Source organism: Chelon labrosus, assembly GCF_963514085.1.
Source record: "Chelon labrosus genome assembly, chromosome: 2".
In the NCBI taxonomy this organism is placed as follows: domain Eukaryota; kingdom Metazoa; phylum Chordata; class Actinopteri; order Mugiliformes; family Mugilidae; genus Chelon; species Chelon labrosus.
In genome coordinates this window covers 12254517-12268937 of record NC_140338.1, presented here as the reverse complement: position 1 = coordinate 12268937, position 14421 = coordinate 12254517, and the positions used below count along the sequence as shown (strand labels likewise).

At 44.2% G+C, this 14421-nt stretch overlaps 2 protein-coding genes across 2 annotated transcripts; both read right to left on the bottom strand.

The window, feature by feature from the left end:
- Positions 1 to 8679: 8679 nt before the first annotated feature.
- Positions 8680 to 10473, bottom strand: LOC311508212 (D(1) dopamine receptor-like). The gene has a single exon (XM_084572903.1). The coding sequence runs from the start codon at positions 10292 to 10294 to the stop codon at positions 8945 to 8947; it is 1350 nt and encodes a 449-aa protein (XP_084429029.1). The 5' UTR covers positions 10295 to 10473; the 3' UTR covers positions 8680 to 8944.
- A 454-nt stretch (positions 10474 to 10927) lies between these two features.
- On the bottom strand, positions 10928 to 14212 carry LOC311509212 (glutamine synthetase-like). The gene is made up of 6 exons (XM_084574312.1): positions 13711 to 14212; positions 13491 to 13637; positions 13252 to 13398; positions 13001 to 13122; positions 11731 to 11930; positions 10928 to 11647 (listed from the first exon to the last, which is right to left on the bottom strand). Exons 1-6 carry the CDS (start codon positions 13877 to 13879, stop codon positions 11317 to 11319), a joined length of 1116 nt encoding a protein of 371 aa, XP_084430438.1. The 5' UTR covers positions 13880 to 14212; the 3' UTR covers positions 10928 to 11316.
- Positions 14213 to 14421: the final 209 nt, after the last annotated feature.

Below are 14421 nucleotides of genomic sequence, written 5' to 3'. Positions count from 1 at the left end.
TAAGAACTTCTTTAATGTGAAATTGATTTAAAGGAAATGTTGGTGTCCAGTAGTTTGTTCAGTCCAGACAATAACAAACATGGTCAAACCAAACAGTGCAATATAGATAAGAAATACTGCTGGGTGTGTTGCAAGGCTATAGTTACCACTCATCTGCTGACTAATCATCACACACATGTTTGTTCATTTCGTTTATCTCACCGAGTATAGTCATGCCTTGGCATTTTCTCTTACAGCCAGGTATGTCCCTCTTTGAGCCAGAATAAAGTACACAACTTGAGTGAAAGGATAGGACCACGTCAAGCACAAATGAGTCTGGCTGACATCCAAACAATGCTCAACCCATCACAAAGAAAACCTCGTATCACTTGGCAATTTACAATCCAAGCACTGGGAGAGAAGCTGCTGTTGCAACTCACTTCATTTAGAAGGTGTTTAATATTTTTTTCTTTATTTTAGTGCTTTTGGCTACAGATTCCCCATTCTACCTCACTGACCTTTTTGAAAATACGTACGCAAATAACAAGTACTTCAGGATAAAGTACAGAACTTGAGCCACTCTCCACCAACCATTCTTGCGATTCTATGTTAAAATCATCAGAAGTTGCACCCTCTGTTTTTCCAAAGGCATTTCTGTTGGAGTAGTTTCTTTTTCCCCAACAAACAGGGCTGAAACAAAGGCAACTGGACTCGAATGACTTTAATGAAGATGTTTTACCATAACCCAAGCAGCTTCTTTGGTTCTAAATGACAGGGGAAGAGTTTTCTTCTTTTTGGTTCTTTTTCGTTCTCCATCTCATGGCTCAGCTTTATTGCCTGTTAACTGAACCAGCAATCTCCCACAATGCACCATAAATCCTGTACCCAAAGACACTTACCACCAGCCGCTTCCAGCAGTGGTCATGTGATAGAAAATCTGGTGCGCCATACCATTAGCTGTGGTCATGTAGTACAAATGTAGTAAATGTTGAGAGAAAACAAGTCCCTCAGAACTTGAGTCTTAGTCACCCTCAACCATTTCTACAATTCTACCTTAAAATTTGCCCAAAAAGTGTTTCTGTCTGACCAATATCCATCTAACTGGCAGCTTAGCCTTGTGACCTTGTTGACGGGACCAGCAATTGCGGTGGCCATGTCACAGAAATCAGGTTGAGCATAACATTTGCCATGGTCAGGTTGTACAACTCATCTAGAAACATTTGACTGAATTTTGTTTAGAGAAATTACACTAGTGCATAGAGGACAGGAAGACCTTATAAAATAAATGCCTCTGCATTCTTTTTCACTGTATTTATGTCAGATCTCTTACAACACATGTTGATTGGTTCCTCGGCATTTCCAGATGTTCGAAGTTTGTCTTGATGACATTCTCGGTTGTCACTGAAAATAAATTAATTTTCCTCAGATGTTAGATTATCAGGGTTTGAGTATTTCAAAGAAATCATTTATAGGCCCATTGTTGTTTTACCTATACCCAATGCAAGTAGGTAATGACACAAAGGTGACGAATGTAAGAACCGGGGCACAATAACAAAAGTCAGTTTAATAAAGTTGCAGAGCGGGAGAACAAGAGGCACGGTAATGATAAGGCAGAATAATTCCAAGTCCAAAAAACAATCCAAAAACGAATAAGTCAAACTATAAAACAACAAATCAGGCAACATGAGGAATCCAACAGAGAAACAGCAAGAAAACACAGGCGTGGGAACATTTACAAGGTAAGACAGCAGGGATGAACATCTGGGATGACAGAACAGACAACTTGGGAAAGGGAAAGACAGGGCTATAAATACACAAAGTCTGATGCGATATCAAGAAACAGGTGAGGCCAACAAGGAGAGGAGTGCACAGATAAGAGACAAGGCATGACAGGAGAGTGCAATCACAAGGGAGGGAAACGTACAAGTTCAACTTACTAAAAGACAAGGTCCTAAAAATAACATCTCTGTGAAACAAAGAAACAGTTAAGATGCTGATCTGTCCTACACACACCTGACAAAGCACATCATTGGCTAAATATAGCAAGATATACATATCAAGCTCTGTCAGAATATTCACTTAACAACTCTGCGGGATCTAAAGTTGCACAAATTGTGTTCAGTTCAATTTTATTTCAATAGAGTCAATAAAAATACAAATTGTCTGAAGATGCTTTACAGAACCCAGAGCCTGAAACCCACAAAGCAAGCATTAAAGCTGAGGACACACTCAGATTTTACCAGATTTTACCCATGATTCCCAGTTGGACCACTGCAGTTGTTGGCGACAGTCGGCATGGGTAGTTGGTGCAAAAATCTGTTAGAGTGTGAGGTGGTGAAGGGGAACAGACCCAACCTCAGTCGGAGGTTCTGAGCCGAGTCTGGACGCAATGAGGTGGTGTGAACTGATTACTGCAAGCATGTGTGCATTCATTCAATTGCTTTCTGTAACCGTTTGTCCTCTGGAGGGTTCCAGCTGTCATTGGGCGAGAAGCGAGGTACACCCTGGACAGGTCTCCTGTCTATCACAGGGCTAACGGAGAGACAGACAGTCACACTCACGCCTACAGCCAATTTAAAATCACCAATTAACCTAACGAGCATGTCTGACGGTGGGAAGAAGCCGGAGTACCCGGAGAGAACCCACACAGTCACAGGGAGAACATGCAAACTCCACACAGAAAGGCCCCAGTCGAACCCAGAACCCTCTTGCTGTGAGGCATCAATGCTAACTACCACACTACTGTGCCGCCCCCGCAAATGCATGTTGTCAAGCGCCAATGAAGAAGAGAGGGTGGGACACAGGAAATGGTGTGGGAAGAAGCGGGAATATTAGAACATTGATGGCGAACAGCAAGTGCAGGACAGTGGCATCCCCACTCCTTCCCATCATCCTATGTTTCTCTACAGTCAGCGATGTGGAGTCCTTCTGTTTCCTGGGCACCATCATCTCCCAGGACTTCAAATGGGAGCTGAACATCAGTGCCCTAAGCAAAAAAGCACGGCAGAGGATGTACTTCCTGCGGCAGCTGAAAAAAAATTAACCTGCCAAAGACAATGATGGTGCACTTGTACGCTGCCATCACTGAGTCCATCCTCACCAACTCCGTCACCACCTGGTATGCTGCAGCCTCTGCCAAGGACAAGAGCAGACTGCAGCGTGTCATTCGCTCTGCAGAGAAGGTGATCCGCTGCAGTCTGAAGTCTCTCGACGAGCTGTACGCTTCCAGGACTCTGAGCGTACAGCTAAGATTGTGGCTGATCCTGAAAATGAACCTGGATCGCAGAAATGGAGCAAAGATTAATCAAGTTGTAGCAGGAGCACGTGTTCCTATATAATGTCGGTTGCAGGGCATACCAGAACTGTCACTCTCGCAAGAGTTTGCAGGAGAGTTTGATGCATTTAGTTGGCTTTAGTTGATTTGACAAATCATGTAGTCTGTGATCCGTCATCAGGCGCAGTGGTGTGTGACTCCAAGTCCTTGCTGAAGCCAGTTTCCTAGTCTTTCCAAAACATGTAAAGACTGTGTAAGTTGTGTAGTGTGTCCAGAGCTTAAATACTCCCTTTTTAACTGGAAGACTGGGCAGGCTGATGAGGCCAGGACCACAAACGAGTAGTACGTAGCTCTGCAGATCAAAAACAATCCGTTTCAGGCCGAGGACGCTCACAAAAAGATGGGGGAGGAGGGGAGGGACAGGGATGGACGCTCATCTGATAACATGCTATGCAGTAGCAACACGGAAGCAAGAGATAAGATATTAAAGACGAAATCAAGTGTGAGAGGGAAGAAAGTAGAGGACAGGAAAAACTCATTAGAAACGCTTATAATTGTATTAATAGCAATTTAATGTGTTGTGCTTTACTTCACCTTAGTCGTGTTTCCTTCAAACTCAACGCCCCTGATAGTGATATGAATGAAGCAGGTCTGGGTGGCTGAGAAAGAGGTGAGTTGTGAATTATTTAGTCTCCAGTGGTTTTGACGAAGAATAACAAATGAATCCATGCCCTATATATCAAAGGGTGGACACTTTGCATGATTCATTTGGGGTTTTTGTGGACTGCACAGTTTTACAGTACAATTTAAAAAGAAAAAAAAAATACAAAATGTTTTCTAATTATTAAAAACTGTGACAAACTGCAAATTGCATAGTATCTCCAAGTTATCATCGGGTTTACGATGGATTTAAGGCAGACAGAGTAACTGAGGTAAAAAGGATAAATGCAGTTTGTTATTAAACTAGATCTACAGTCAAATTTAATTGTGAAGTATAAATCTCTAAAAACAAAACCATGTTAGATTGTAGAAGCAGCCATGACCCTTGACTCTCTGTATTATATTTTGACATACACCAACACAACACTCCTCACTGAAGAAAACTTAACCACTCTGCAGAACAGTGAGTACAAAATGATTTTACTCTTGTAAAACATTAAACTTAATCAGATCATGAATATTTCAGGAAAATAAAGTTGAATATAAATGTTCGACTCTCCTTGACGTGAGGTCGTCCAACGTTTGACTGAAAGTGTCAAGGCTGTTGACTGCACGGACGTATTTTTTAATAAACAGCAGTGTGATTTGCACTTCTTCTAAAGGACACATGAACACTTTTGCAGTCTCTTCTCTGCTGCTCGTAAATGTAATGTCTGATTTCTGCCACTAGGTTTCACTGTTCTCTTAAAAGTATACCATGTACATTGTACAACCAGAGAGAGACAAACTGACTCTTGTTGTGTCTGAGCCTCAGATCTATTTTTAGAGGTTAAAAGGACACTTTGAGAGTTTGGTGGCAGGCTTTCTGACACCTCGCACTAATAATTCAACTGCCTCACACAGCGGCAAGAATGAAAACCGGCAGCCAGCTGCCCACATCTGCAGCAACCACAGTCTGTTGGAATTGTTTGCTTCTTATTAATTGAGTAGTTTGTGACTTCTTCCTGCCCTTTCCCATTTTGGTACCCATCACACATTTGAGCTGCAATGAAATATGCTTTTGCATGGTCACTGCAATGTGTGTTTTGAGTGGTACATAGTGAGAAGTAACATTAGATGGGATTTTTTTCAGAAATGCCCACAATATTTGGTTTTCATTGATATGTTTTTTCAGAACAATTAAAATATACAAAAATTAAACTTTTCTCATCATACTTGTATTTTTATTCTAAAGCTGTTTTAATTACAGTTCAGTTGATGTCTCAGGAAAGTTTATTACTGATCATGTTTATTGATCATGTGATATTGATGTGCCACATAGGAAAACATCTCTAGAACTAAACCCCCAGCAATTTCTGCTGTGTCTGCAATTCCTTGCATATCTCCCATCTACTGACATCAAGGCCTGGACGTCTGGTCCACACGGCAATCCGAGGACTATGACCTCCAGGTTAATCTGCATGAAAGTTAGTTGTTAGATCATTTTTTTTCTGTAGCACTATCTACTGATGATAGACAAACAAACACCACTTGATTCTTACGCTGTGAAAATGAAAGGAAGTTGGTCTAAGGACCTAAGATCCAGGCTAGTGAAACCTAGTGGCAGGCTACCTAAGCAAAGTTTAGGTAGCTTGGAAGTTGGTCTGGGTCACTCCGTTTATGTTCCATCAAGTGCCGGGCCAATGAAGCAGTTTGGGCCGGCTTTATGTGGTGATGGGTACAGGAGTAGCAGCAACACACGTCATCTGAGCTGGTGTTGAATTTGTTTACAAGTAAACGACTTTGATGGTTGGTTGTAGAACTATTCAATTTCTGTATTGGTTGAAACACGCCCCATAATGAAATGCAATTGGCAAGACTCGTACTACGCCAGCCTGCAGTTTACGATCCCGACAGCCAGTTTAACACATTGTCGTGGCTAGTTTCGTACCAAACCATTCCTTACTCTGCTTCTACACTGGTGGATGGTGATGAAAGCAGATTTTGAATTTCACCTAACGGAAACAACAGCAACTCAATCTGGATTAATGTTCTACTTTGCATTTACAAACCATTTTTATGCATCCATGTGTTCTTTTATTTATAGCTTTTAGTCTCTCTCTCTCTGTCTGTCCCTCTCTTTCAGCCTCGTCCACTCTGCTCATCTGATCTGACCTACTTCTATTTCTTTTAAAAACCCCATTCATTGACTTGAACACGTACATTCATGGATGAATAAATGGTGCACGCTAACATCTCAGACTTGCTATATATACTGTAGATAGATATATACGGTATATATATATACAGTATTTATTTTACCGGTCTCACTGAATCTATGACCACTCTGACTGTACATTGATTCACTTCATCCAGTGAGACGAATCTACACGCATGTGCAGAAACGGGTTTGCTAGTTACAAAGCTGGAGGTCACAAGATGAATCTGGGCAGCAATCAAAACAATAATAATTCAGGTTTCATTACAAAGCAATCCCACTGACTCTGCTTCATTTTTGTGGCGGTCAGAGGTCAAAAAGTTTTGGGAAAGAGACTGAAACAAGATAAACTCAACTCCTAATGAGACAGTAGAGCGCTAATGAGTTAATGGAGTTAACCTTATTTCTAGCATAAAATACGACCGTTTACTCACCCATATAACTCTTGTGTTATTTGTACTCGTTCAGGAGATAATTAAATCAGCGTATATCCATATAGCTGGAGTGACTGGACACAGAGATGCAGCCTCTAAATAACGCATTATCTGCCGCGAAACTCGTTCATTTCGCCAATATTTTATGATACGCTAGTGCTACATGGATATACGCGGATCTAATTATCTCCTGATGGAGTGCAAATGACACAAAGGTTATATGGGTGAGTAAATGATCATATTTTACGCAAGAAATAAGGTTCAGGTTGTAAAAAAACAGTAGTTCCCCTTTAAGTAGTAGTAGGACACAAGGCTTCATTTACTTTTTTTTATTATTATTTTAGAGCTCGTAAAATAGAAAGTAGCTAAATCAGATTTTAAAAAGCCACTCTTTTTTGATGTCCTCTGCTGAGGTTGCGTTTATTCACCGGACTTTAAAAATCAACAACATACTCTGTGTAATTCACTCATTTAACGTGACCATTATTGTGAGTAACACTCTCTTGATTTAAAATTTCCGACATGCTGAGGTCTCGGCACCTTTGTTGAATGACTCCCTCACCTGAATTGATCTACACTTCCCTCTGAAACCCTCTTTCTCTGCTTTTCCTTTGGCCTCGAGGGCCCTTCTGGCTCCCACACATCCACAGTGGGCAGGTGCTGGCCCATTAAAAGCTTCCCCAGGCGACCTACCCCGGGACACGCGCTTAATGCGGCGGACTGCTTTTTGGGTGCCAAGCATGTGAAATAAGTCAAACAGGGACAGTCATTAAGTCCGTCAGTATTAATAGATGTAATCACCTCACCGCTGAGCTGCGCTCCAGTCAGATCCACAGAAACTTTTCTCGCTCGGTAACCTACATGCAACATCTGCACATTTTAAAAAATGTATTTGTCCTCTGTTTTATTAAACCTCTTTGGCATGTGACTATTCTTACGCACAATGCACGCCTGCAGCCGATGGAGGTCCTATGTAGGTTACATGGCCATTACACAGCGAATACAACAAGGATGCACATGTTTCCCCTGTGGAAATAATTACACGGTAGACTATGTTTTCTCACCCCTGTATGACACGGGCAGAAACATCTTTATCAGTGGAGTATAAAACATGTTCATACGTGTTTTGTGAACCCAGAAGTTAGAATTGTTCTGGGACATTTTGGGATATAAATGTATTTGCTTTATAGCCAAGAGCTGTGTGAGAAAACTAATAACACTCTCAGGTGTGGAGCTCGTGTGGGTCTGTCCAGAGATGACCTACCAGTCAAAATCCACCTGCCAGCACCTGCAGCTCAGGAGAGAGTCGTAATCCTGGTTGGCTCCATTAAGGCTCGTGCCTCCTTGAGGTTATAACACATGCACAAGGAAGCCTCATTAAACAGAAATGAACAGATGTTAATATGTGGACAGTTCGTCGCAGAGCGGGATGCGAGGCCGCGTGCCCATGCTCGTTTGGGTTGAATCGGCCACGCTGCACAGAGCCTCGCTGACTGTGTGCGATGTGGGACAAATGTGTCTGAGGGTTGTCACCGTAAAAGCTTCTGTGTTCTCAGCGGTCAGGGCATCTTTCACAGGAACAACTTTTACAAATTATTCATGTTTGTTTCTTACAGGAGATAGATGGAGATGGAGATGGGGAGGGGGAGGTGGGGTGGAAACAGAGTGCATCCACCAAGCTGATGGGCGCTAATGTGAGTCAGTTACATAATCCCATTTCTAGAGAGCCACAGAAATCCTGACCTCGGACAAATCTCTCTCTCTGTGGCAGGGAGAGAGGAAAGCCAGCTATTTGGCTTTGAGTGATAACCCTTCAGAAAAAAATAAATGTAAAAACTAAAAAATAAAACTGCCCTTGTGTGTAAATGGTTCAACTAAATGTCGGTTTTTCCAAACAATATGTCAGGCATGATTATATTTGTTTGCTTGACTTTGAGAAAATCACTATTCAAGCTGTTTTATTATATTTTATTACATCTAATCTGCCCCAGATAGCTAAACCGCTAGAAATGAGGGAGAGTTAATTACACTCAGCTCCATTCAAGTCTTTAACTGTAATACATGTCCCAGACTTAATCTTTAAAGTGAATAAAATGAAAAGAAATCTTTCCTTTTAATTTTATTTTTCAGTTAGGGTTAGGGTTAGGGTTAGTGAGTGGTTGTCATAGTCGGTATCACCCAACTGAATCTTTGTTGAGTTAAAAAGAAAGTAAAATTCTATATCTTACACATAAAAAATAGCATCTCCACATTGAATTAATCCCAAATCTATTTTTTTGTGCAGAATTCAGTGTGTTGAAATGTCACTAACCCCGTGCAACCGGGCTTGGGTCGTTTCCCACCACTTGCACGTGTGTCCTGCTCCCTGACCTCACGTGGATATATTTTAAATTGTGCCGTTTACGTGGGTATCGGCGTCAGCTTGTCTTTTCTTTCCTCGGTGTCTGGCGCCTGCTCCGACGCCGTCCCTCTGTGGTAAACCACGGTCACCGCGGTGTTCCCGCTGTCCTCGCTTCCCCTGGTGTTCGTGGAGACGCTCGGCTTCACCTTCAGCGGGCTCTCTCGCAGCTGGTTTCCGGCCTCGTTGCTCGCCATCATCGTCTCCACGGCTGCGCTCACCGTGCCCAGGCAGCCTCCACCGCGGCAGCGCAGCAGCCGGAGGAACGCGTCTCTGAAGTCCGCGTTGAACGCATAGATGATCGGGTTGAGGGACGAGTTGCTCCAGCCGATCCAGACGAAGACGTCGAAGGTCCTTTCGCTGACGCAGTGAGGGCCCGGTGCCCCTGGTCCACGACAGAAGGGCAGAGCGCAGTTGAGGATGAAGAATGGCAACCAGCAGCAGACGAAGACCCCCATGATGATGCTCAGAGTTTTGAGGACTTTGGTCTCTTTCCTAAACGAGACTTTGAGCTCACTGTGTGACTGACTGGGACGCTGAGAGCCAGGGTGAAGACCGGCCTCAAGCTGGCACGAGTTGTCACGGATTTCCGTGCACGTGTGAGGGAATAGTTCAGGTACGTCCAAACGGCAGTTCTCCGCGTGCTCAGCCGCGCGCTCCAGCGAGGATATCATCCGGATCTGCAGTTGGGCTATCCTGTAGATGCGGGTATACGTGACAATCATAATTGCAACGGGGATGTAGAAGCTGATGATGGAGGAGGAGATGGCGTAGGTGCGGCTCAGGCTGGAGTCACAGCTCCCGTCAATACTTTCACCATGGGGGGTCAGATCCTCCCCGGCCGGGTCGCTGATCTCCGCCCGGTGCCAGTTCAACTGCACCGGGACGAAAGAGATGACAACGGACACCGTCCAGGTCACGCCGATCATCACGGAAGCCACCTTCTTGTTCATGCACCTCTCGTAGCGGAACGGGCTGGAGATGGCCCAGTATCTGTCCACGCTAATGACGCACAGGTTGAGGATAGAGGCCGTGGAGCACATGATGTCGCAGGCCAGCCAGGTCTTGCAGAAGCCCCCAAACGGCCAGTACCCGGCCACTTCAGCCACGGCTTTCCACGGCATCACCAGCACGGCGACCAGGAGGTCCGACAGCGCAAGTGACACGATGAACATGTTGGTTACTTTAGCGCGCAGGTACCGGTAGCGATAAACGGCCGCGCACACCGCGAAGTTTCCCAAAAGCGTCCAGATGATAAGAAGAGCCAGGACGCAGCCCGTTAACGCTCGGTGCGCCGGTAAGTCTTCCCGGCTGCCTTCCCCCACGGGCGGCAAGCCGGTTGTGTTAGTCATATCCCGCTCCCGCGCTCGGCCGCATGTCAACTTGAAAAGACAATAATTCCATCCATCCGTGACGTTGACAGAGAAAATAAGAGGATAAACAGACACTCAGTGGAGGTCGCGCGTCCTGTTCCCGTCGGGCTGACCTGTTCTGCTGCATGTGAGGACCACATGCAGCACCAGCTGATACTCACTGCTGAGCACAGCTCCGAGACGCGCAGAGACAGATGAAGTTTGTCACCTGAGAACGGCAGAAAACATGTTGAACCGCACATCCCTGCTAGTTTACTTCCATTCTGCATTACTATTTAGGTTTAATTATTTCTTCCTCAGCCCCGGTTTAGCTCCCCTTTCTCCGAAATCTCACTCAATACACGTGCCAGTAAATGTGCCATTCTGACGTGACATTATTTTGCGTAAAAGTGCTGGACACTCAACGACTGAGGAGCCACAACAATGAGAAATTTTATGTAATAACAGCGGTTTAAAGACAAATTAAAACAATGGAAATGAAGCAAATAAGATTAAAAAGAGAGGAGTAGAGATACCAAAACACAAATCACCTTTGACTTAATGTGAACAACTGAGACCTCACATGTAGCCTTACTGCACTTGATTAATTTATTTTATTAAAACATTTTATTAAAACAGGCCTGGACATTTCTGTAATAATTCAGTTTGTGTATCAATGACAGAAGGAAATGAAACCATCCAATCAGATCTTTATGAATTTCATTCCTTTGCTCTTTTTAATTCTGCACACAAACATAAGTATGAGCATTCAATTTTAGCCAATTAGTCAATAAAGTTTTCCAGTTTAATCAAGATGACTTCCAGAAATGCAGAGGCATTGAGGTTTATATTACAGTCTTGTCATCTTAAATAATTTCTCCAGTGAAAAAGTGACTTAATGTCAGATGTCAGGACAGACATAACCTGCAGATGCATCACATTATCATTTAATCAGTTCACATTCAAAGTGGAATTTAAAGGCTGTAATGCATTATTGTATATTATGGCTCTTTTCTCTCCACTCAGGAAGCTGTGGTCTCCTCATCAGCATCCCCTTCTTCCTCGTTGGCTCCCAGCAGGCACGTCTCAACCAAGGCCCTCATTACGCTGTAAGGGTCACAGTTGGCGGCGGGCCGTCTGTCCTCGAGGTACCCGCGGCCACTCCGACTCACATGGCCGGGGATGCGAACGCTAACATCGCGGCGGGCTGTGGCCGAGGAGAAGTCGTGGAAACTGGAGGTGCTGCGTTTGCCGACGAGGCGGAGCATGTTGTCAGCGCCACCGCGTGGATCGTACACGCGGATGTGCTGAGGGTGACGCGTGCTCAGCCTCCTGACTGCTTCTTCAATGTACCTGTAATTTAAAAGAGAGCAGATTTCACTCGCACTGTGATCATTTTGCAACGTTATGTCTGTCACTCAGTGCTCTAGTCTTACTGAAGTCCCTCTTCACTCCTCATCTCCTTGGTGCTGAAATTGGTGTGGCAGCCCGATGTGGCAATGTGTTCCTCCCTGGGTTTGACTTCCAAGGAGGCAACGACCCCAAAATCTTCGCAGACACGGTGCAGGATGTAGCGGGCCATCCAGAGGTGATCCCCCGTTTCAATGCCCTCACACGGGCCGATCTGGAACTCCCACTGACCACATGAAAACATTGATCACTGAAGAGTGTGCACAATCAAAAGTCAAAGGTCACACACTCACACTTGTTTTTTGTATAAAATTCTGTTTATCCATCTTAATGGATTAATTAGGACTTTTGTGACATGATCCATCCTCCTGTTGGTCCAAATGTCATCATCCAAATATATAATAAATGAACTTATATAACTTAGGTTCAGGAACAAGTCCACGCCTCAAACATCCAATTACCCGCAACTGCCTATATAGGCTCCGTTTGGCTCAGTTCTCAAACCCCCCACTCCCTAGGTTCCTCCATCCGAACATCAGAGGACCACTATTGGTCTTTACATCTTCCTTCATCCCATCCCCTTGAACCCTTCATCCCGTTCGCTACCTTTCCCTCCCCTTAACCTGGTCAAAATAAGCTTCTTTGCACATACTGGGGTGTGGTCTTGTTAGTGAATTTTTCCTCTCACGAATCCCTCATGGGGAAATTCTTTCTCTCTGAACTCCAACTGACCCTTTGTTGGTCTTCTGATGGACCTACCGATCACCAGCCAGAGAGTTAGTGTTCAGTCATTGTCAAGTCAAGACTACATACAGTATGTTGCTGTTTCTAGGTTACACAGACACTTACAAAGTGGGGGTCTGTCCTCACAGAAGAAATGTTGAAAACCTCGTAATAGTAGAGTCTTGAGGTTGAAGGAGCCCTCTGGTTAGTGGTCAGCAGACGACAGCAGGCCAACAAAGGGTTAAATATACGTCTGTTCTCTGGTAGACTTAAAGAAGCAGTGAACAGCCAGACTAAAAAGATTGTGGGGGATAGGAGCGAATACAGACTATAAAAGTGAGCTGATGATCCTCACATGAGTCTCATTATAATTGACCCTTTTCACCTTTAACACAATCCGTTGACCCAGTTGCTCTTGGTTGGTGCAGCTTTAGTCTTTAATCCCTCGGGGGGCAGATGTTAACCTTATGAGCCAGTCAGTGGCGTGTACAATAGGTCTGAACAATTTTACTGCGTCACCAGCGAATTTGTTAGTAAAACAGTTTAAAAACCAACCCGACAAGGTGTTCATACCTGGGAGGGTAATGACTCTGCATTGACGCCACAGATCACCACGCCAGCGTAGAGGCAGGCTCTGTAGTGGCTCATGCAGACGTCTCTTCCGTACACTTTGTCAGTGCCCACAGCACAAGACACTGAGAATAAAAACAACCCAAGACAAGATCTGGTGAGAAGACGGATCCAGTTAAGAAACATTTTCTTAATATACAGTACAGTCCGTTTTCCTAGTCAAAGGCAGTTTTCACATATTCTGATATTCACACCTCTTGTAAATTGGCATCCCTGAGGAGGCCAACCAAAGGGCCGACCATCTAAACCAAACAATGTGTACTCCTGCTCCATCCCGAACCACGGCTGAGAGTCTTTAACTTCCTCCATGGCTTTAACGCACCGTGCCCGCTGATTACTTCCTGTTTGAGTAAAACACAAATTGGACAATCACTACGGAGCTAACTGTTCCAACACTCGGCGTGCATATAGAGTTTCCAGTAGCATATGTTACCTGTGGGAACACGATCACTGTCGAGCACTTCACACAGCACCAGTTTATTAGGCTCAAGAGTGAACGGATCTCTAAACATTTTGACTGGGGCCAAAGTGACTTCAATTAAGTGCTCGTCGGCCTCGACGGCAGTCCACTCTGGTATATCTGTCAGGGATGAACATTGTTAAAGCTTTTACTAACACAGCATTTATTTATCAACGTCCATTCTTCTACTAACCTCTTATTCCAGCGGGCTCTTTGTGCAGAGTCCTGGTTTTACTTCGTAAACTTTCTCCGGTCTCGTCAATCCAAACGTATGTGACCAGGCACTCTGCACCCTGGGCCAGAGACAGATAGCGCCTCCGCACTGTCTTGTGAAGAGTGAAGCTCTCAGACGCCGCAGACATGATGTTTTTCTTCTGACTCTCTGTAACGTTTCTCAGTCAATAGAGTGGACTTGCAGAACATATATCATCTAAAAATCATCTGTTTTCCCTAAGTATTTGCATGTATTCAAAGGAGTTAAGTATTCAAATGCGATTTGGGGTCATTGATTTTAATTTTGTGTTTTTATGAGTGTGCCCTGGGGTACGTATTTCCCGTGCTCATCTGTTTTACATTTGAAGCAGTAGAGTCAGTTGTTTTGTCTCAATGCGGGGCTTTAAAGGCCTCAGTACTTCTCTGAGGAGTTGGTGGAGAACAAAAGCACAATCAGATTTATATTACCATCAGATTCTACATGTACATGTGCACATGTACCTGGCCGGCCTCAAGCAGATGGGTCCCTCCATACGAGCTGGGTTCTGCTCAAGGTTTCTTCCTGTTTTCCTTGCCACCGTCACCTTCATGCTTGCTCTAGGGGTTTCAGGCCGGGTTTCAGACCGGAGTTTGTAAAGTGCCATGAAACAATTTGTATTTGTATAAAACTGAATTTACTTGGCTTTTTAAA